We start from the raw sequence: 22,519 nt of genomic DNA on the forward strand, positions 1-22,519 counted from the left end.
TAACTGCATTAACCTTCTGTATTCATTTTGTATTTGTATTTTACATAATCATTTTGTAAGCTATAAAAATGTTTTATTAAAGAGAGCTTCTCTCTCTCTATATATATATATAACTCCCACTAATTTATTGGGTAAAACACCAATGTTTCAGCATCACTGTGCCTTCTTCAGGGTCATGTCATGAATACTTGAACCAGGTTATGTAGACAAACAGTGCAATTAGTGCAACCAATGACAATAGTGAGGGGTGTGTCATAATTATTAGGTTGATTAGAATGAATTGAGTGAAACTAGATTAGATTGTAAAATACTAGATTATAAAATAATCTAGTAATGATTCCTGTAAAGAAGTCTTAAAGTCAGAGCTTGATTAATAAAGGAAATAGCCAAAAGGCATATGGTACCCCTTTTCCCAATGTGTGAATGAAAATGTATCCCTCCCTTTAGCCAGGTAGAGGCTTGCCTGGGTCTGTATGTCTCATGGTGGAGTTATTGGATCTGAACAGCCCTGCTACACTGCTCTTATCATTTCTTTAACACCTCCATAGATTGAACATTTAAAAGGGATGCGGATGCTGATGAAATAGTGGTCACGGGGTTCTGTCCAAAGTATTGCACTAGAGAATAGGGTGCCATTTGGGACGCATACCTAATGTTCAGGTCTAGCGAACTCTGAAACCCCAATTGCTGAACACCAATTGCTTTTGAATTTGAACCGTCTTGTTCTTGCAGATGGCTGCAACACAGCAAGAGGGCTCGGACCAGAACTTTGATTATATGTTCAAACTGCTTATCATCGGCAACAGCAGTGTTGGAAAAACTTCCTTTCTCTTCCGCTATGCCGATGATTCCTTCACCTCTGCTTTCGTCAGCACTGTGGGCATAGATTTCAAAGTGAAAACAGTCTACAAGAACGACAAGCGAATCAAACTACAGATATGGGTGAGTCTAAAGTGTGTTTTTGTGGCATGATTCCTCTCCTCACTCGAAGAGTGTTTCCTACTGTCCAATGTTACAGTATACGTACTGTTTGCTGTTGTAAAGGAGGTAGTTCAGAACTGTGTCTGTGTGATAAGAAACCTTGCAGGGGACCTAAAGACTCCTATTGTTGGCTCCTAAGCTAATGCCTAGTCCAGTGTTCCCAAACTCGGTCCTGGTGCCCTCAAGGGGTGCATATTTAGTTTATTGCCCTAGCACTACACAGCTGATTCAAATAGTCAAAGCTTAATGTTGAGTTGATTATTTGAATCAGCTGTATAGACCATGGCCTAGGAATTAGTTCAGTTGGCTGCTGGACTGATGCAGTCTTGTCGTACGAAGGAGACCCAGGTTTGAGCCCCGGTTGGTCACTCTGTCATGTTCACAAGAGTTCATTTAGTGCCAATATTACATTTAAAATGCTTTGAAGACAGGAAGTCTGAATATGTATTTTGTTCTCTGCACAGTAGCTATAGTATTAAACCTACAGCACTGGGGTACTGGCGAAACTATCTGGGGTTTGTGAGGTTAGTGACAGCAGTTTCAAAAGGATTCAGGAAGGACTTTATTATCTCTAGGTGTCGTTTGTGAGGCCCAGGTCTGACCAATTAATTTTTTGGCACTTAATAATTGTATAGTCACAAATTCATGATTTAAAAAAAAATGTGCCTCGTATAGCAAAAATGTCTGAAGGATATGAAATTATAATGGCAGCCCAGTATGTTCTTGTCTATTTCTCCAATCAAGTGAGGTCTAACCCTGCTTGATGGTGTTAATGAAGGACATTTGCTTTACAAGTGTCTGAAATGATGCTGTCACTTCCTTTGAAAGAGGGTGAATAAAAGGTAGACAAGGATGGATAGATGAGTCTCTAGCTCGAACGTCTTCAGAGGGACAAATCCCTCCTCTGTCTACAGGATGCTGACATGATGACTAATCGTTTTCCAAGATGGTAACACCAGAGATCAAAGGAATGTTATTTCCATCTGTAATATTTTACTCATGCTTATCTGGAAAGCTATTGTGTGTTTGAAGCATTTTAAGGGGTTGTATAGGGATGTATGGAATAAAGATTGTGTCATGCGCAGTAGTTTTAGGCTTGTCTCTATTCACTCTAGAGAGTGAATTTCATAAATATAAAAATATTGAAACATAAAAAAAATAAGTTATACATTTTTAGAGTAAACTATCCTAAATCTATTCACGTCACCAAATAATTGATTAAAACAAACTGATTTGCAATGAAGGTGTCACGACTTCCGCCGAAGTCGGTCCCTCTCCTTGTTCGGGCGACGTTCACGGTCGACGTCACCGGTCTTCTAGCCATCGCCGCTCCACTTCATTTTCCATTTGTTTTGTCTTGGTTTTCCGCACACCTGGTTCACATTCCCTCATCTGACTAAATGTATATTACCCTCATGTCTGTGTGTGGAATTGTTTGTTAAGTGTGGTTCGCATCAGGCTGGTTTGCGCCGGGTATGGTTTGACCCGTGTGTTTTGTTTGTGTACTTTGGGCGTTATCGCTGTTTTCCTTGGGCATGAATAAAGTGCGCCTGTTATCACCCATCTCTGCTCTCCTGCACCTGACTTACCTTCAACCAGTTGTGCACATCGTGACAGATTTCCACACCACTTATGGAGTCAGCAGGAGCAAGTACCCCTGTTGTAGGGGTCGAGGAGCGCGTCCGGGAGCACACGGCGATGCTCCACCATCTCGGCGCCGTCATGGACCGCGTCGTCCAGACAATGGACCGCTGGGAGAGACCGGGAGTTCCTCCAGCGCCCTCCCCAGCAAAACAGGGGTCACCACTACTCGCCTCTCCTGTACCCGGTCCCAGAGGGATTAGTCTCGCCTTTCCCGGGGAGTTTGATGGGAAGGCGGCACGTTGCCAGGGGTTCCTGTTGCAGCTGGAACTGTATCTGGTGACCTTCTACCCGGCTCCTTCGGGACGGGAGAGGGTGTCCGCCCTCATCTCGTGCCTCTCGGGGAAAGCCCTGGAGTGGGCCAACGCCGTGTGGGTAGAAGGAGATGCGGCGCTGGACCACTTTGAGGAGTTCACCCGCTGCTTCCGGGTGGTCTTCGACCACCCGCCCGAGGGTAGAGCGGCGGGTGAACGTCTTTTCCACCTGAGGCAGGGGACGAGGAGTGCCCAGGAGTTCGCCTTGGACTTTCGCACCCTGGCCGCCGGAGCGGGATGGAACGACAGGGCCCTGATCGACCACTATTGCTGCAGCCTGCGCGAGGATGTCTGTCGGGAGTTGGCCTGCATGGACACCACCCTCACGTTTGATCAGCTGGTGGACCTGTCCATCCGTCTGGATAACCTGCTGGCCACCCGCGGCCATTCAGAAGCAGCTCTGTCGGTTCTCCCAGCACCACCGCTCCGGTGCCTATGGAGCTGGTAGGTGCTGCACTCAGGGAGGCCGGTGGAGAGACCTTCATGTGCACCATCTGTGGCCACAGAGGGCACACTGCCGGTCGGTGTCGGGTTGGTTCCTCTGGGGGTCGAGGCAGCAGGCAGGGCACTCTGGCGTCACCCCAGGTGAGCCTGAACCATTCTCATCCAGGGCCCTCTGTTGCCCATCTGTTTTTGCAAGTTAACTTTCCTGAGTTTTCCCCGCATTCCCAGCGTAAGGCGCTCGTCGATTCAGGCGCTGCTGGGAATTTCATAGACAGATCATTTGCCCATAGTTTAGCGATCCCCATTGTTCCAGTGGCTAAGCCCTTCCCAGTTCACGCCTTAGACAGTCGACCAATAGGGTCAGGGTTAATATGGGAGGCCACTGCTCTCCTGGGCATGGTGACGCAGGGGGGTCACAAGAAGAGATTCAGTCTCTTCCTCATTGACTCTCCTGCGTTTCCCGTGGTGCTATGCCTACCCTGGTTAGCCTGTCATGAGCCCACTGTTTCATGGCAACGGAGGGCTCTCACGGGGTGGTTTCGAGAGTGCTCGGGGAGGTGTTTAGGGGTTTCCGTTGGTGCTACTACGGTGGAAAGTCCAGACCAGGTCTCCACCGTGCGCATTCTCCCCGAATATTCCGATTTGGCTCTCGCCTTCTCCAAGAAGAAGGCGACTCAATTACCACCCCATCGTCGGGGGGGATTGTGCGATAAACCTCCAGGTAGACGCCGCACTTCCCAGGAGTCATGTGTATCCCCTGTCACAGGCGGAGACGGCGGCTATGGAGACATATATCTCCGAATCTCTGCATCAGGGGTACATTCGGTCCTCCACTTCACCTGCCTCCTCGAGTTTATTTTTTGTGAAGGAGGGAGGTCTGCGCCCATGTATTGACTATCGATACCTTAACCAGATCACTGTGAAGTACAGTTACCCGCTACCTCTCATAGCCACAGCGATTGAGTCAATGCATGGGACGCGCTTCTTCACTAAACTAGATCTCAGGAGCGCTTACAACCTGGTGTGTATCCGGGAGGGAGACGAGTGGAAGACAGCGTTCAGTACCACCTCAGGACATTATGAGTACCTCGTCATGCCGTACGGGTTGATGAATTCTCCGTCAGTCTTCCAAGCCTTTGTGGATGAGATTTTCAGGGACCTGCACGGGCAGGGTGTAGTGGTTTATATCGATGACATTCTGATATACTCTGCTGCACGCACCGAGCATGTGTCCTTGGTGCGCAGGGTGCTTGGTCGACTGTTGGAGCATGTCAAGGCTGAGAAATGCCTGTTTTTCCAGCAGTCCATCTCCTTCCTAGGATACCGCATTTCCACCTCAGGGGTGGAGATTGAGAGTGACCGCATTTCAGCCGTGAGTAATTGGCCGACTCCCACCACGGTAAAGGAGGTGCAGCGTTTTTTAGGGTTTGCCAATTACTACCGGAGGTTTATCCGTGGTTTTGGTCAGGTAGCGGCTCCCATTACCTCACTGCTAAAGGGGGGCCCGGTGCGTTTGCAGTGGAAGGCTGAGGCGGACGGGGCTTTTGGTCACCTACGGGCTCTGTTTACCTCGGCTCCCATGCTGGCGCATCCGGATCCCTCTTTGGCGTTCACAGTGGAGGTGGACGCGTCCGAGGCTGGGATAGGAGCCGTGCTCTCTCAGCGCCCGGGAACACCACCGAAGCTCCGCCGCTGTGTCTTCTTCTCGAAGAAGCTCAGCCCGGCGGAGCGAAACTATGATGTGGGGGACCGGGAGCTGTTGGCTGTGGTGAAGGCGTTGAAGGCATGGAGACATTGGCTTGAGGGGCCCCTTTTCTCATCTGGACTGACCACGGCAACCTGGAGTACAGGTTCTCCTGCACCTGACTTACCTTCAACCAGTTGCGCACATCGTGACAAAAGGTCTACAGTAGCCTCAGCAGCACACTTACCCAAATCAAGGTCAGCTTTTGGTTTTATTAATTTATTTCCAACGTGGCCTGCTTCTGTAACTGCTAAACTGCTTACTGACTATACTTTACTTACTGCATGATTGTAGCGGGTTTACTAATGTGTTAGTTCTAGTATCTATGTTGACGATGACATGACAACGATGCAGGTTGTGTGTAGCGGTCATGATATGAAGATTTGGCTTGGAAAAGTGTTTTTGCCTGGTCACAGACAACTGAAGTCCACAAGCGAAGGGAAAAGGTGAGAGGAGGAGAACATGTAGATAGCTGCGAGAAATAATTATATATACAACGATTAAAGTGATCATGCTGTTTTTGTGGCTGCTATGAACGTGAAATGTGTTTCTATGTGATCAGGAGTGTATTCATTCCGCCAATTCTGTTGAAAAACGTTTCTTAAACGGAAGCAAACAGAACGAAATAAACATACCAGAAGTTTGTGCAATAGAAACCCACATTTGCAGTTATTGGACTAGTGATTACACCCTAGATCAGCTAGATGCAGGCAAGAGTGTGCAAGGCGGTATTTAATGTGTCACTACCTGTGTGCACCTACGTTGTAAACTTTCATTCTTAGGCTAGGTTGTAGCAACCTCATGATGGGTACAGGGAAAAATGTGAGTATCATGTAAAAGCCTAAACCTATCGATGTTACACTGAGCTGGGTGAATGGAATATGAATGACAGTCATCCAATACGCTGTAATAGAAATAAGGCCATGCTCATAATTTTTTTTTTGCATCCTCTCTCATCTAAAACGGCTCTGGTCTCACAGTATTCATAAAGCGTCTCTGAGTAGGAGTGCTGATATAGAATCAGTTGTGCCTTTTTGAGCATAATGAATGGACTGATCAGCACTCCTACCTGACTATCTGATCCAAGATCAGCACTGCTTTATGAATACAGCCTGGTCCCTAGTCATGATCACTTACTAACCCTAAGTAACCCCAACCCTTACTAACCCTAACTACCCTAACCCTTACTAACCCAAACCCCTTCTAACCCTTACTAACCATAACCCTTACTAAACCTAACTAACACTTACTAACCCTTACTAACCATAACCCTTACAAACCCGAATCCTGACTAACCCTAACTATCCCTTACTAACCCTAACTATCCCTTACTAACCCAAACCCTAACTATCCCTTACTAACCCTAACTATCCATAATTAACCCTAACTATCCCTTACTAACCCTAACACTAACCCTAACCCTTACCAACTCTAACCCTTACTAACCTAACAATCCCTTACTAACCCTAACCCTTACTAACCCTAACCCTTACAAACCCTTACTAACCTTAACCCTAACTAACCCTAACCCTTGCGAACCCTAACTAACCCTAGCCCACATTACTGTCTGGAGGATCAAGTGTCTAGTCATGCTTTTCTTGATAGCAAAGCGAATACAGGTCAAATTGTGAGTTTTAAATAAGACCTGCACTAATGACTTTGACCAACTGAACACATTAGGCTGCTCACTGTCTGCTGCAGAGTCAATGGCTACTAAGTTCAGCTGGAATGGAAAGTCAACCTAAAGCTTACACTACACAAATAATGGCCCAATCTCATGGTTTTTAATTTGTGCCAGGATGATTTTGAACTGTGTTGATTTTATACCCAAACCAAATTGACTTGAGAGGATGGTATGCTTGCTGAAGACCCTATGATCTATAGCCCTTTCCTGAAGATATGATCTATTGGAAGCCCCACTGGTCTGATACATTGGAAGCCCCACTGGTCTGATCCATTGGAAGCCCCACTGGTCTGATCCATTGGAAGCCCCACTGGTCTGATCCATTGGAAGCCCCACTGGTCTGATCCATTGGAAGCCCCACTGGTCTGATACATTGGAAGCCCCACTGGTCTGATCCATTGGAAGCCCCACTGGTCTGATCCATTGGAAGCCCCACTGGTCTGATCCATTGGAAGCCCCACTGGTCTGATCCATTGGAAGCCCCACTGGTCTGCTACTCACAGATATTAGACCTACATCTCTACTGGAGACTGTCAAAATCAAACTGCAATCTAGTTCGGAAACTGACCCAGTGGGCACACACTGGTTGAATCAACGTTGTTTCCAGGTAATTTCAACGAAGTTACGTTGAAGCAATGTGTAATAGACGTTGAATTGATGCATGTGCTCAGTGGGTATTTGACTAAATCTTCTGATCATCGACTCATATTTCAGTTACCGTCCTCTTCTCTAACACTACAAGCATTCTGCCTCCTGAGAACCTAGCAGAGAGAATCTGCTGCTGGTGTTTGAGCTATTCTGCCCCCAAATGTCTGCTTTACATGAACCAGGTGGTGGCCACACATGGAGAAGAATTAGGCCATGTATTAATCATCATGTCGATGGTGTATTACAGACAAAACTGTTCTTAGTAGAGAAAACCCCCAATATTTATCAAAATTATTTTAATGCTTCAAGCGTAGGATGAGACAGTATGATTTCAGCAGTGGTGTAAAGTACTTAAGTAAAAATACTTTAAAGTACTACTTAAGTAGTTTTTGGGAGTATCTGTACTTTCCTTTACTATTTATATTTTTTGGCTACTTTTACTTCACTACATTCATAAAGAAAATAATGCACTTTCTACTCCATACATTTTCTCAGACACTCAAAAGCACTCGTACATTTTCACAGGATATTGGTCCAATTCAAACGCCTATCAAGAGAACATCCCTGGTCATCCTTACTGCCCCTGATCTGGCGGACTCACTAAAAGCAAATGCTTCTTTTGTAAATGATGTCTGAACATTGGAGTGTGCCCTTGGCTATCCGTAAATAAAATAAAAAACAAAAAATTGGGCCGTCTGGTTTGCTTAATATAAGGAAGTTTAAATGATTTGTACTTTGATACTTAAATATATTTAAAACCAAATAATTTTAGACTTTTACTCAAGTGGTATTTTACTGGCTGACTTTTACTTGAGTCATTTTCTATTAAGGTATATTTCCTTTTACTCAAGTACTTTTACTTTTACTAAAGTATGACAGTTGAGTACTTTTTCCACCACTGGATTTCAGCCATGGTTAGAGAGAGTAAGTCTTTGTTGCATGGAGGATTTTGCTTCTAATATTTACCAGTGACCACAAAGCAAGTGTAATATTGTATCAATACAGTCATTTTACTTAGCAACAGTCAATGGCAGCATGTGAAATTATATTTTAATCTATGTGATACAAAACCTGAAACACATAAACAATTTACAGTAAATCCAAAGGACTCCTTCACCTTCATGAGTCATTAGCATACCCTCCCTCGACCTGGTCTCATCTGAGTCCCTCTCTGTCCAAATGAATATCACTCACTCCTGAATGTGCTACCAGACCCTGCCATACACTGAAACCATGGAAACAGGTCTGGAGCTAGCTAGCACAGAGGAGGTAGCTGGGGCCAAGGTCTGTGGCACAGGGGTTATACAATACAACCAGACTCATAAGATTGATTTTGGGAAACGGTGGCAGCAGTTAGCTAGCGGGTAGTGGGTGCTAGGCTTGGTCACTCTGCCCTGGCTGTCTGTAACCAGAGGTCTACACAGCCTTGCCCGGATATCTGAAATGTTTGAAATCGAGTTTTGCGGTCTCAAGAGGAGTTTTATTGGTATCGATTTTTCATTTACTTTGCAGCTGTCTTCAATCATGGCTAACTTAGAGAGGCTTACACGGAAGCCAAACCGGCTGCGCGCGTGCGCGCCATCGTGCATAAATGCATTTTGTCCCCCCACACCAAATGCGATCACGACACGCAGGTTAAAATATCAAAACAAACTCTGAACCAATGACATTAATTTGGGGACAGGTCAAAAAGCATTAAACATGTATGACAATTTAGCTAGATAGCTTGCACTTGCTTACTAATTTGTCCTATTTAGCTAGCTTGCTGTTGCTAGCTAATTTGTCCTGGGATATAAACATTGAGTTGTTATTTTACCTGAACTGCACAAGGTCCTCTACTCAGACAAATTAATCCACACATAAAACAGCCAACCGAATCGTTTCTCTCCTCTTCATCTCTCCTCTTTCCAGTGTAATAATTGAATAACATGGATTTCTACATTTATTTTGCGACGCTCGCGCACGCGACGTGTCCGGTCTGGTCAGCATGTTAAGGAGTGTTAGAGGGACGTAGCTACAAAGGCTGGATACAATTGTAGTGCAATGTCTCCACTTTTACTGAGACTATACTGCAGTAATGAGAACAGCTTTAGAATATCAGATTCCATTTATAAATTAGGGTTAGATCCAACTAAACAAAGTCAAGCCATCAAGGCAGTCTGAAGAAGACATCAGCTTGATGTCGAAAATGTCAGTTACATGTATTCATCCTGAACAATGAATTAAAGTGAGCAAATAAGAAATTAATTGAATGGTTTTTGTGGAGTACACCTCTCTGCCTCAAATTAGTCCTTTTGGAGGTTTTTCTTGGTAAGCCCCATCAAGCTTTATGAAAACAATATTTATGAACTGCCATTACAGTGTATATACAGCACTTGACAATAGGCTTCAAAGCAGTTTACACTGTTATGGGGGGGATAATTTGACCTCATCCACCACTGGTCAGGGTTGGGGAGTAACGGATTACAAAAAAACAGTAATTGTAATCCGTTACGTTACCAGCAAAAATATTGTAATCAGATTACAGATACTTTTGAAAAACTAGATGATTACTGAGAGGATTACTTTTAAATTCAGAAAGGATGTTTGCGGAAAAAAACATGTTTCTCAAACTAGACGCTCTAATGTACTTGTCCTCTTGCTCAGTTGTGCACTGGGGCCTCCCACTCCTCTTTCTGTTCTGGTTAGAGCCAGTTTGCGCTGTTCTGTGAAGGGAGTAGTACACAGCGTTGTACGAGATCTTCAGTTTCATGCCAATTTCTTGCATGGAATTGCCTTCATTTCTCAGAACAAAAATTGACTGACGAGTTTCAGAAGAAATTTCTTTGTTTCTGGCCATTTTGAGCCTGTAATCGAACCCACAAATGCTGATGCTCCAGATACTCAACTAGTCTAAAGAAGGACAGTTTTATTGCTTCTTTAATCAGGACAAAAGTTTTCAGCTGTGCTAACATAATTGCAAAAGGGTTTTCTAATGATCAATTAGCCTTTTAAAATGATAAACTTGGATTAGCTAATACAACATGCCATTGGAACACAGGAGTGATGGTTGCTGATAATGGGCCTATGTAGATATTTCATTAAAAAATCATCCGTTTCCAGCTACAATAGTCATTTACAACATTAACAATGTCTACATTGTATTTCTGATCAATTTGATGTTATTTTAATGGACAAAAAATTGATTTTCTTTAAAAACAAGGACATTTCTAAGTGACCCCAAACTTTTGAATGGTAGTGTGTGTATACTGTATATACAGTACGAATCAAAAGTTTGGACACAGCTACTCATTCCAGGGTTTATCTTTATTTTGACAATTTTCTACATTGTAGAATAGTAGTGAAGACATCAAAACTATGAAATAACACATATGGAATCATGTAGTAACCAAAAAAGGCAGCCAGCAGCTTCCTGTGGTTGCGTCTCAAATGGCACCCTATTCCCTATGAGCCCTGGTCAAAGGTAGTGCACTATATAGGGAATAGGGTCCCATTTCAGACGCGGCCGCTGTCTTTATTATCCTCACATCTCTCATCGTTAGACGCCGACATTTAACCGTCTCGCTTTTCTGAAGAACAGCTGGCTTGTTTCCAGAAGGCGTCTTTTGTTCCTCCGACGAGGTGTGTGTGTGTGTGTGTGCGCCTGCCTATCTCCCTGGATATGTTTTGACAACCAATTTACGTCAGACTAGTCACGGTGTTGAATCGCATCTCAAACTCTCTTTGTCTTTTTGTGAACACTTCAACCCTGCATTAAAACTAGTTCATCCTCCTTCTTCACTCTTATGCAAAAACATTTAAAAAAAACTTTAAATCTGAAGAAAAATGGGTACAAATCATTCTAATGAACAATGTGTTCTTCTACCATGGCATTGTTGAATACTCATTTATGATTGGCTTGAAGGGCATTCTAGAGCATGCATTATTTCCCTGTAACGCACGGTAGAATTCAATGGCTATAGTTCGTTCTTGCATGTTCTATGTTTGAGCTGCTTTTTAAAAGCTGCTTTTGAATTAGATTTTCATAATAGCAAACTAGGACTGATGGTTTGGTTAACTAAACTAGCAAGTCTGTTTGTTTGGTTACAGAGGCAACTACTGTCTATCTAGTAAACTTGCTAACTGCTTTAGTGGATGTTGAACACATTTATAGCCATGGTATAAAAGGGATAATCAACTCGTGGCTCAATGCGTCCTGTGTAAAATAATGCAACTCCGTGGAACACACCTTCCACGTTATTTATTATCTTCCACAGAACCCATAGCCTCTTGTTGATTATCCCTTACATATGAATTGACTTGTGATTCAAATGGAAATACTTGTCCTATTTTTAGCTCATTAGCTTGACTAAACATGAGCGGTGATAATGACTGCAGTTGTCTGGTCAAACTCCTAAAGCTTTTTTAGTCTGTCAGATGTTAACCCTATACCTAACCCTAACCCTTGGGTTATATCTCAGCTGCAGTAGTGATTCAGTGGATGAGATAATGCCATACGGTAGAGATTCATTGTGACCGCAACCCAAATATCACCCTATTACCTATGGGCCCTGGTCAAAAGTAGTGCACTACATAGGGAACAGGGTGCCATTTGGGACGTACATACTGTGCCTTTGAATAAGCAGCCGTGTGGGATAATAATTTAACTGGAAAAGCAGGGGGTCCTAAGCCTTTCAAAGATGCCACTGTGTGATGCAGGCTATTGCAGATGAAAACGCAGCAAGAAACTTTGGTTAGATCTTTCTGGGAGCATATTATGCACTGTAGCATTTGAACAAACAGGGATTGATTCCAAAAAGTATCTACTGTCATGATTCCAAAGAGTATCAACTGTTATAGTAGTACTAGGTGCATTCTCTTCCTGATTTCCTCTTAAATCATTTCAACTAGATATTCCACTTTCCGTTTCCTTCTCAAATCCCTTCATTCTGTATAGACAAGTGAAGGAAATGGCTGCCGTTCACTTCATAAATGGGAAGCATTAAACTGACTTACAGTAAATCTAGCAGCACATTCATAACATACACTACATGACCAAAAGTATGTGGACACCTGCTCATCGAACAGCTCATTCCAAATTCATGGGCATTAACATACCTCCCTTTGCTGCTATAACAGCCTCCACTCTTCTGGGAAGGCTTTCCATTAGATGTTGGAACATTGCTGCGGGGACTTGCTTCCATTCAGCCACAAGAGCATTAGTGAGGTTGGGCACTGATGTTGGGCGATTTGGCCTGGCTCGCAGTCAGCGTTCCAATTCATCCCAAAGGTTTTTGATGGAGCTGAGGTCAGGGCTCTGTGCAGGCCAGTCAAGTTCTTCCAAACCGATCTCAACAAACTATTTCTGTATCGACCTCGCTTTGTGCATAGGGACATTGTCATGCTGAAACAGGAAAGGGCCTTCTCCAAACTTTTGCCACAAAGTTGGAAGCACAGAATCATCTAGAATGTCATTGTATGCTGTAACGTTAAGATGTCCCTTCACTGAAACTAAGGGGCCTGGCCCAAACCATGAAAAACAGCCCCAGACCATTAGTCCTCCTCCACCAAATATTACAGTTGGCACTATGCATTGGGGCAGGTAGGGTTCTCCTGGCATCCGACAAACCCAGATTCGTCCGTCGGACTGCCAGATGATGAAGCGTGATTCATCACTCCAGAGAACGCGTTTCCACTGCTCCAGAGTCCAATGGTGGCAAGCTTTACACCACTCAAGCCGACGCTTGGAATTGCACATGGTGATCTTAGGCTTGTGTGCAGCTGGAAACCCATTTCATGAAGCTCCTGACGAACAGTTCTTGTGCTGACGTTGCTTCCAGAGGCGCTTCAGCACTCAGCGGTCCCGCTCTGTGAACTTGTGTGGCCTACCACTTCGCGGCTGAGCCGTTGTTGCCCCTAGATGTTTCCACTTCACAATAACAGTACTTGTAGTTAGCTGAGGCAACTCTAGCAGGGCAGAAATTTGACGAACTGACTTGTTGGAAAGGTGGCATCCTATGACGGGGCCACGTTGAAAGTCACTGAGCTCTTCAGTAAGGCCATTCTACTGCCAATGTTTTTCTATGGAGATTGCTGGCTATGTGTTTGATTTTATACACCTGTCAGCAACGGGTGTGGCTGAAATAACATAATACACTAATTTGAAGGGGTGTCCACATACTTTTATATATAGTGTATTAATCAACTCAGCCGTTAACAGAGCTCTCATCATGACCCGTCCAAGGCAGTCAGTGACACTTCTGGGTGAACTATTGTCACCTTGTTCCTGTTGCCTCTTGTGTGGTATCGGACAACCAAAGACTTTCATTAGCTTCAAAGAGAGAGGCGTTTTGTCCACAGATTCATTCACAGCTCTTCACTGCTCCATTCTGGGGCTGTGTAAACTGTAGAGTGGGGCATGCCTATTCATCTTGAGCTATATATAACCTCCTTGTCCTACCTCCAAGCCTGTTGGGAGAAAACGCAGAGAGAAAGAGATGGGGGTGGAGGAAGAGGTAGAGAGGCAGAGCAATGGAGAGTTGGAGAGAGGGAGAGGTGGGGGAGGATAGAGAAAGAGCTGAGTATCTTTTCTGCTCATTTTTTATCCCTCATTTCATTCAAGGACATTTCAGCAGTGCTCTTCTGAAAAGGCCTTGTCACACTGTCTGTAAGCGTTGTCCTTATCACCATGAAAAGCCACACACTTCAGTAGCAAGCAGTATGCATCACTTACCCGTGTTTGGAGGCTTTGGTGTCATTATTCTGTGCAACATTTTCATAGTCAAAATCGCACAGAAATGTTTGTTACAGCCTAAGCTTAGTCATGCAATACAGTAAGGCAGCACTCAACTTGACAGATGAGTTGTTGTACATTATCAATTTAAATTAAAGACACAAGTTATTGTACATCTATCAATTTAAATTAAAGACAAGTTATTGTACATCTATCAATTTAAATTTAAGACACGAGTTGTTGTACATCTATCAGTTTAAATTAAAGACACAAGTTATTGTACATCTATCAATTTAAATTAAAGACACAAGTTGTTGTACATCTATCAGTTTCAATGAAAGTCATATAACATTTGAGAGTCTTGAACCTGTGCGTGAAGTATGTCCATTGCTCAGTGCAGTAACTAAGGGAATCAGGTGTTTGTTAGTAACTAAGGGAATCAGGGGTTTGTTAGTAACTAAGGGAATCAGGGGTTTGTTAGTAACTAAGGGAATCAGGGGTTTGTTAGTAACTAAGGGAATTAGGGGTTGTTAGTAACTAAGGGAATCAGGGGTTAATTAGGAACTGAGGGAATTGGAGGTTTGTTAGTAACTAAAGAAGTCAGTTTGTTAGTAACTAAGGGAATCAGGGGTTTGTTTGAAACTAAGGTAGTCGGGGTTTGTTAGTAACTAAGGGAATCAGGGGTTTGTTTGAAACTAAGGTAGTCGGGGTTTGTTAGTAACTAAGGGAATCTGGATTTGTTGTGGAGTTAGATATCTGTCCATTGTTACATTGACATGCTGGTTTAACCTTTGCAATTCATCTTTTAGGCCTGGGCTTATTTACGATTCTCACGCTACGCTACGTGCGTTCAACCCTTCGGCAGATATCTAACTCCAGACATTGTGGTTTTGTGGAGGTAGCCTTTATCGAACATGATTGCACTGATCTACCATTCTGATACAAGATGTAAATAGCTATTCTATCAAAACTGGTTGCCAGGATAATGTTAAATTAACGGCCATTAACTTGATTTAAAGAAGCATATTTTAAATGCTGTTATTGGAAGCTAGCTATCATGTAGTCTCCCACAGTTAACACTATTTATCAAATGAATCCAAGCACACATTCTCGCAATGTATCTGAAGTTTTCTTATGGCTTGGAAAAAGGTTCCGCTTTAATAGGGCGTGGCATTCCTAGCATATTTCAACTGGATGTCTCAATCAGTCAATGCTGACATCCTCAAACAAACATCTGTCTACCGAGCTTATTCTCAGTGCCCCGGCTGCCCGCCGGAGAGATTTACTCTGCCTCCTCATTCTCTACAGAAATCTAAAACTGGAACCCAGGCTATATTTCCCAATTCTCTCTTCTTTTCTCAGCATGTTATACTCATGAACATTAGATTCCTCCCTCCCTAGGCACAGACAACCTCCAGTATCCATCCATTCATCCTTCAGCCCGTCCACCTGTCTATGAATCTGTGTTTCCTTCTAGAAGCATCAGTCCATCTAGCTAATAACAGGTCACTGTGTGTTGTCGGGGGTCTGAATTTATGGGTCTGCCTGGTGAAAGGATGCGGGGGTTGAAAACAAAGAGAGGGAGGGAGAGAGATAAAGAGAGAACGTGTGAGAGAGAGACACAGCAGGAGAATGAAGAGTAGGCCTCTGTAGCTCAATTGGTAGAGCATGGCGCTTGTAACGCCAGGATAGTGGGTTTGATTCCTGGGACCACCCTTACGTAAAATGTATTCACGCATGACTGTAAGTTGCTCTGGATAAAAGTGTCTGCTAAATTCCATTGTAGAGAGAGAGACTGCTGGAATCAACAGAGACTTCCTGGATGCTTGGACTGGGGCCAGACAACATGAATCTTTAGCGATTGTGTCTGTACTCTGTACTGATGGTGACTTCCCCTCTGGGGGGTGGCTGCCTGGAGGCAATGCATTAACTAATGCAGCCTTCATCACCTTAATGACTACTGTGCTAGGCTGCTAGCTCCAACCTAATGTATGTTCCAAATGGCACTCTATACCCTACATAATGCACTACTTCTGACCAGAGCCCTATAGGACCTGATCAGAAGTACTGCAATATTGAGAAATGGGTGCCATTTGGGACGTGGCCCTACTGTAGCCAGCCAGCAGGCTTCCAGGAAATGAAATGAGACTGTTAGAGCTATTTTGTCTTCTACGTAAGGGTTAGGGAGATGGAGTAGTCTGGGTACCAGTCTCTTTAGTTAACATTCCACTCCTTCTCATTGCCAAAGAAACTGGCCTTTTGGCAATCTTCAAATACTGTATAAACATTCTATCATTAATGAGCTTGAGGATATCAGAGGATTTGATCCTGATCCTATCATCCAATTGGATTCAGTGTTCAAACTTAATTCATGATCTAACATTGGGCATTCTGACATAATACATTTAATTGTAAACATAAACATTGGGCGCGGGGATTCCTGTTTATTGAATTTTTACCACCAGCCAATGTGATCACATCATACTAGAGAAGCTCTCGCCATTCAAACTTCCCCGCCAGTTCATTTTAGAGCAAAATAAGTGACCAAACAATTGTTCTACTTCTGGGACAAACAATGGGCTAGGCTACTGATTGAAGAGCTATAAGAGGAATAAAGAGGATGGAAGAGAGAGAGGCCAATGGAGATGCATGAATTGTGCAAGAAAGGAACAGTGAAGACAGAGATGAGTAAATTATAAATTAATTCATAGACTGGGCTATTAATCCACCATTCGTATGCTAGCCTATATATTAGGCCTAGCCTACAGTGAATTTAGGCGACCACTACCTGTGCAATGCTAGCCAGAGACCAACATTTGTTTTGGTCTAATGCACGTTTTGTAGCAATTAATTTAAGTTGAACATCGCCAAATGTTTCAGTTTAATTAAATGTGCAATAAAAAAGTACTAGGCCTATTTAATGAAACCCTGGTTGTTGGCCTGGGCAACAGATCGCAACGCAGCAAATCCCCATTCCCCACTGAGCTCATTTTTGGAAATGGCAAGTTCACTTTCTCATCCATAAACACATATCAAGTTCAAGTACGCTGTCCAGCAGCTCACATCAGCAGGATGGGGGGCAATTTCATTAGGAGGGACGTCTAAAAGCGTCAGCATGCTTCAGTTCGGCTGGCGCCTAGCCAGAGGGTATGTTCGCATACTCCCTTAAAAAAAAACTTCGCTTAAAATATGAGGAAAAGGGAAATAGTACTGCTGTCCATTTTGAGACGCCGTAGCCAGTATGCTCTTCCTCCAAATAATCAGAATGAATCTAAAATAACTCAAGAAATCGGTCATTAATTTTGACGTTTTAACCGAGGAGATCTTAGTCGCGCAATTTTACATCTATCTAAAATGTTAGGTGCAGTATTTCACAATGAAAACGAGTTGTCTCTCGTTGAACGACAACAAAGGGTGTGTTCGTAAATTCACTCTGGCTATCTAATCCGATTTCAGAGCACTCGTCTGAGTGTGCCAGAGCGCAGAATAATTGATGAATTTATGAACGCTCAACACCCGTTGAATATGGCCGGTGTCAGTAAACGTCGGCAAAGAAGCGTAATTAAATTTATGCCAGCAGCAAAATTACTGTCACCAACGCTCTGGACTAAATGTAAACAGCCTAACCAGCTCTGCTATGGCGTGTAAAATGGTCAGAGTGAGGTGTTCTCTCATTTGTGTCTGGAAGTAGCTAGCCAACGTTAGCCAGTTAACTTGGGTGCTTGATTGCCGTTGTGAGGTCAGAACTCTCGGATCAACACAACCCCTCATCCAGAGCGTCCAGTGTGCACTTCGAAGGCTCCGAGAGTGAAACGCTCTGAATTTACAAACGGACAATCTGACAACGCTCTGAATTTACGAGCGCACTACAGTTTGAATTTACGAACACACCCAAAGACTTTATTGAATAATCCCTTCTGTTGACCAATCACCGACAAAGGAGCATAGACTTCGGCTCCGAGTTTTGGCTTGCCTCAAGAAAAAATGCCGTGTGCCCGAACAGCCGAAAACCCCACCGAAGTCCAAAACAAATAGAAACCTCAAAATGTCTTCATAATATGTGCACAAACTCTTATGCGGACGCCTTAACGTGAATCACAAAAATAATTATTATGATCACATTTCCTCAATATAAATATTAGACCTATGGGGACACCTATACATTTGGCGGCCAAGCATGAGTGATCATTGTAGCTTTTTATCGTATAGCCATGTTGAAATATCTTCACGCCTACAATAAAAAACACCAGGCTTATGTCATAAGAGTTAATTAAATGAAGGAAAAAAATAATTAGGCCTACAGGGGGCAGTTTAGAAAAATGAATCTCGTGAAAATCATCCTCTAGTATAAGCCACACTCAGTGTCCCCTTTGCTAAAAATATTTTCAGAACACTCCAAAATCTCAGGTTATAAAATGTACGAGGAAAATAAAAAATGACTCACGATCTACAGCAATCCTTTAAGTGGACCACAAAAAATATGAAATACTTAGGATGCTTAATAAATGACAACAAACAACAAATATATAAAGGTAACTTTATTCCATTACTCAACAATATCAAAGCAGGTGTAATTAAATTGAATAATCTTCTCATAAATCTTACCGGTAGAATAAACCTCTTTAGATTGGCATGGCTCCCAAAGTTTTTGTATTTATTTTTATTACCACACACAAAGACATTCTTTTAAAAAGTATACTCGGTCATAACATACTTTTATATGGGAAAATATAACAGAATAAAAATGAAAGTTTTACATGTTCCTATATCTGAGTCTCCCTGCTGTTTGTTGCTACTTGGCTATCTGCCAAACTTTTCGTTTTTTACTTTGAACACATTTCCCAACGTCTTAGTTTTTTCCTCGCTCAACGTTTTACTTTAAACTTTTTCACCCCGGATGCTTTATCTGAACATGGTTCTACAGGACCTCCACCAGCCCAAAAAGCTAAGTAGCGTTAGTAACATTAGCACTATGCCATCTAATTGCGGTCGCTGTACTCATAATATACAGGAGAACTATCGCCTTATGGTGAGGATAGCCGTTTTGCAAGCCCAGCTTTAGATGCTGTTAGGGCAATTTAAGTGTAGGAAAGGATGAAACGGCGTCTGTACCACCACCAGTAAATACAGATAGTAGTATAAATCCAACGGCACATTCCCCGCAGCCAGACAATTTTCTCAAGGCTTCTGGAAAGAAATGCTGTGGGCATGCTCAACCGGTGTCGCTCATTCAGCCGACAGAAACTTCCAACCGGTTCTCTCCATTCAGCAACGAGCCAGAGGCTGAGCTTTCTCAGGTCTCTCCTCCACCAGTTACGGGTCTGAGCTGCCGAAGCCTCCAACCATTAGCTTGGACAAATTGAAAACCCTAGTCACTGGCGACTCCATTACTCGCAATATTAGATGTAAAAATACTCATCCAGCGACCATACACTGTTTACCAGGGGGCAGGTCTACCAACGTAAAGGCTAATCTGAAGATGGTGCAAATTGAGGTCACCAAGAGCAACAGCTTCAGCGTGTAAATCAGCAAGAAAGATGTCGGCATCGAGTAATCGCGTCTGTGCCTCGATCTAGGTTGAGCAAAACAAAACATGGAGGTGTTCGCCTTTGCAATCTCACTGGAATAAGACCTCCATTCCGGTCATTATTGAAAGAGATTGGGATATCTCACATCTCAAAATAGGGTTACTTAATGTAAGATCCCTCACTTCCAAGGCAGTCATAGGCAATTAACTAATCACTGATCATAATCTTGATGTGATTGGCCTGACTGAAATATGGCCTAAGCCTGATGAATTTACTGTGTTGAATGAGGCCTCTCCTCCTGGTTACACTGGTGACCATATCCCCCGCGCATCCCGCAAAGGCGGAGGAGGTGTTGCAAACATTCATGACAGCAAATTTCAATTTACCCCCCAAAAATACGGTGTTTTCGTATTTTGAGCTTCTAGTCATAATCTAGGCAGCCTACTCAATCACTTTTTATACAGTGGAAGTCGGGAGTTTACATACACTTAGGTTAAAGTCATTAAAACTCATTTTTCAACCACTCCACAAATTTCTTGTAAACAAACTATAGTTTTGGCAAATCGGTTAGGACATCTACTTTGTGCATGACACAAGTAACAATTTCCAACAATTGTTTACAGACAGATTATTTCACTTATAATTCACTGTATTATAAATCCAGTGGGTCAGAAGTTTACATACACTAAGTTGACTGTGCCTTTAAACAGCTTGGAAAATTCCAGAAACTGATGTCATGGCTTTAGAAGCTTCTGATAGGCTAATTGACATCATTTGAGTCAATTGGAGGTGTACCTGTGGATGTATTTCAAGGCCTACCTTCAAACTCAGTGCCACTTTGCTTGACATCACGGGAAAATCTAAAGAAATCAGCTTAGACCTCAAAAACAAAATTGTAGACCTCCACAAGTCTGGTTTACATTTACATTTACATTTAAGTCATTTAGCAGACGCTCTTATCCAGAGCGACTTACAAATTGGTGCATTCACCTTATGATATCCAGTTCATCCTTGGGAGCAATTTCCAAATGCCTGAAGGTACCACGTTCATCTGTACAAACAATAGTACGCAAGTAAAAACACCATGGGACCACACAGCCGTCATACCGCTCAGGAAGGCGACGCGTTCTGTCTCCTAGAGATGAACGTACTTTGGTGTGAAAAGTGCAAATCAATCCCAGAACAACAGCAAAGGACCTTGTGAAGATGCTGGAGGAAACGAGTACAAAGGGATCTATATCCACATTAAAACAAGTCATATATCGACATAACCTGAAAGTCCGCTCAGCAAGGAAGAAGCCACTGCTCCAAAACCTCCATAAAAAAGCCAGACTACGGTTTGCAACTGCACATGGAGAAATGTCCTCTGGTCTGATGAAACAAAAATAGAACTGTTTGGCCATAATGACCATCGTTATGTTTGGAGGAAAAGGGGGAAGCTTGCAAGCCGAAGAACACCATCATAACCTTGAAGCATGGGGGTGGCAGCATCATGTTGTGGGGGTGCTTTGCTGCAGGAGGGACTGGTGCAATTCACAAAATAGAAGAAATCATAAGGAAGGAAAATTATGTACATATATTGAAGCAACATCTCAAGACATCAGTCAGCAAGTTATAGCTTGGTCGAAAATGGGTCTTCCACAATGACCCCAAGCATACTTCCAAAGTTGTGGCAAAATGGCTTAAGGACAACAAAGTCATGGTACGGGAGTGGCCATCACAAAGCCATGACCTCAATCCCATAGAAAATGTGTGGGCAGAACTGAAAAAGTGTGTGCGAGCAAGGAGGCCTACAAACCTGATTCAGTTACACCAGCTCTGTCAGGAGGAATGGGACAGAATTCACCCAACTTATTGTGGGAAGCTTTTGGAAGGCTACCCGAAACGTTTGACCCAAGTTAAACAATTTAAAGGCAATGCTACCAAATACTAATTGAGTGTATGTAAACTTCTGACCAACTGGGAATGTGATGAAGGAAATAAAAGCTGAAATAAATAATTCTCTCCACTATTTTTCTGACATTTCACATACATAAAGTAAAGTGGTGATTCTAACTGACCTAAGACGGGGAATTTTTTACCAGGATTACATGTCAGTGGTTTTGAAAAACTGAGTTTAAATATATTTGGCTAAGGTGAATGTAAATTTCCGACTTCAACTGTAGCTACTGTTTACAGGCCTCCTGGGCAGTATACAGCATTCCTCACTGAGTTCCCTGAATTCCTATTTGACCTTGTAGTCATGGCAGATAATATCACATTTTTGGTGACTTTAGTATATACATGGAAAAGTCCACAGGCCCACTTCAAAAGGCTTTCGGAGTCATCATCAACTCATTGGGTTTTGTCCAACATGTCTCCGGCCCTACTCATTGCCACAGTCATACCCTGGATGTAGTTTTGTCCCGTGGAATAAATATTGTGTATCTAAATGTTTTTCCTCATAATCCTGGACTATAGGACCACCATTTTATTACGTTTGCAATCGCAACAAATAATCTGCTCAGGCCCCAGCCAAGGATCATCAAAAGCGTTGCTATAAATTCTCGGACAAACCAAAGGTTCTTAGATACCCTTCCAGACGCCCTCCACCTACCCATGGATGTCGGAGCACAAAAATAGGTTAACTACCTAACTGAGGATCTTAATTTAACCTTGTGTAATACTCTAGATGCAGTCATATCCCTAATAACAAAAAATAGTTGTCACAAAAAATTTGCTCCCTGGTATACAGAAAAGTCTTCCGACTAGCTTGGGAAGACAGTACTGTGGAATATCGAAGAGCCCTCACTGCTGCTCGATCATCCTATTTTTCCAACCTAA

The 22,519-nt window shown here is 43.1% G+C and overlaps 1 protein-coding gene across 1 annotated transcript in view; it reads left to right on the forward strand.

Moving 5' to 3' along the window:
- Positions 1-22,519, forward strand: part of LOC139544334 (ras-related protein Rab-3C-like) — a 67,994-nt gene that overhangs the window by 778 nt on the left and 44,697 nt on the right. The window contains exon 2 of the mRNA XM_071351316.1: positions 733-942. Coding sequence (XP_071207417.1) covers positions 733-942 — 210 coding nt within the window. The remainder of the gene's footprint in view (positions 1-732; positions 943-22,519) is intronic.

The sequence above is a fragment of the Salvelinus alpinus genome, chromosome 18, assembly GCF_045679555.1.
Source record: "Salvelinus alpinus chromosome 18, SLU_Salpinus.1, whole genome shotgun sequence".
Classification (NCBI taxonomy): Eukaryota; Metazoa; Chordata; class Actinopteri; order Salmoniformes; family Salmonidae; genus Salvelinus; species Salvelinus alpinus.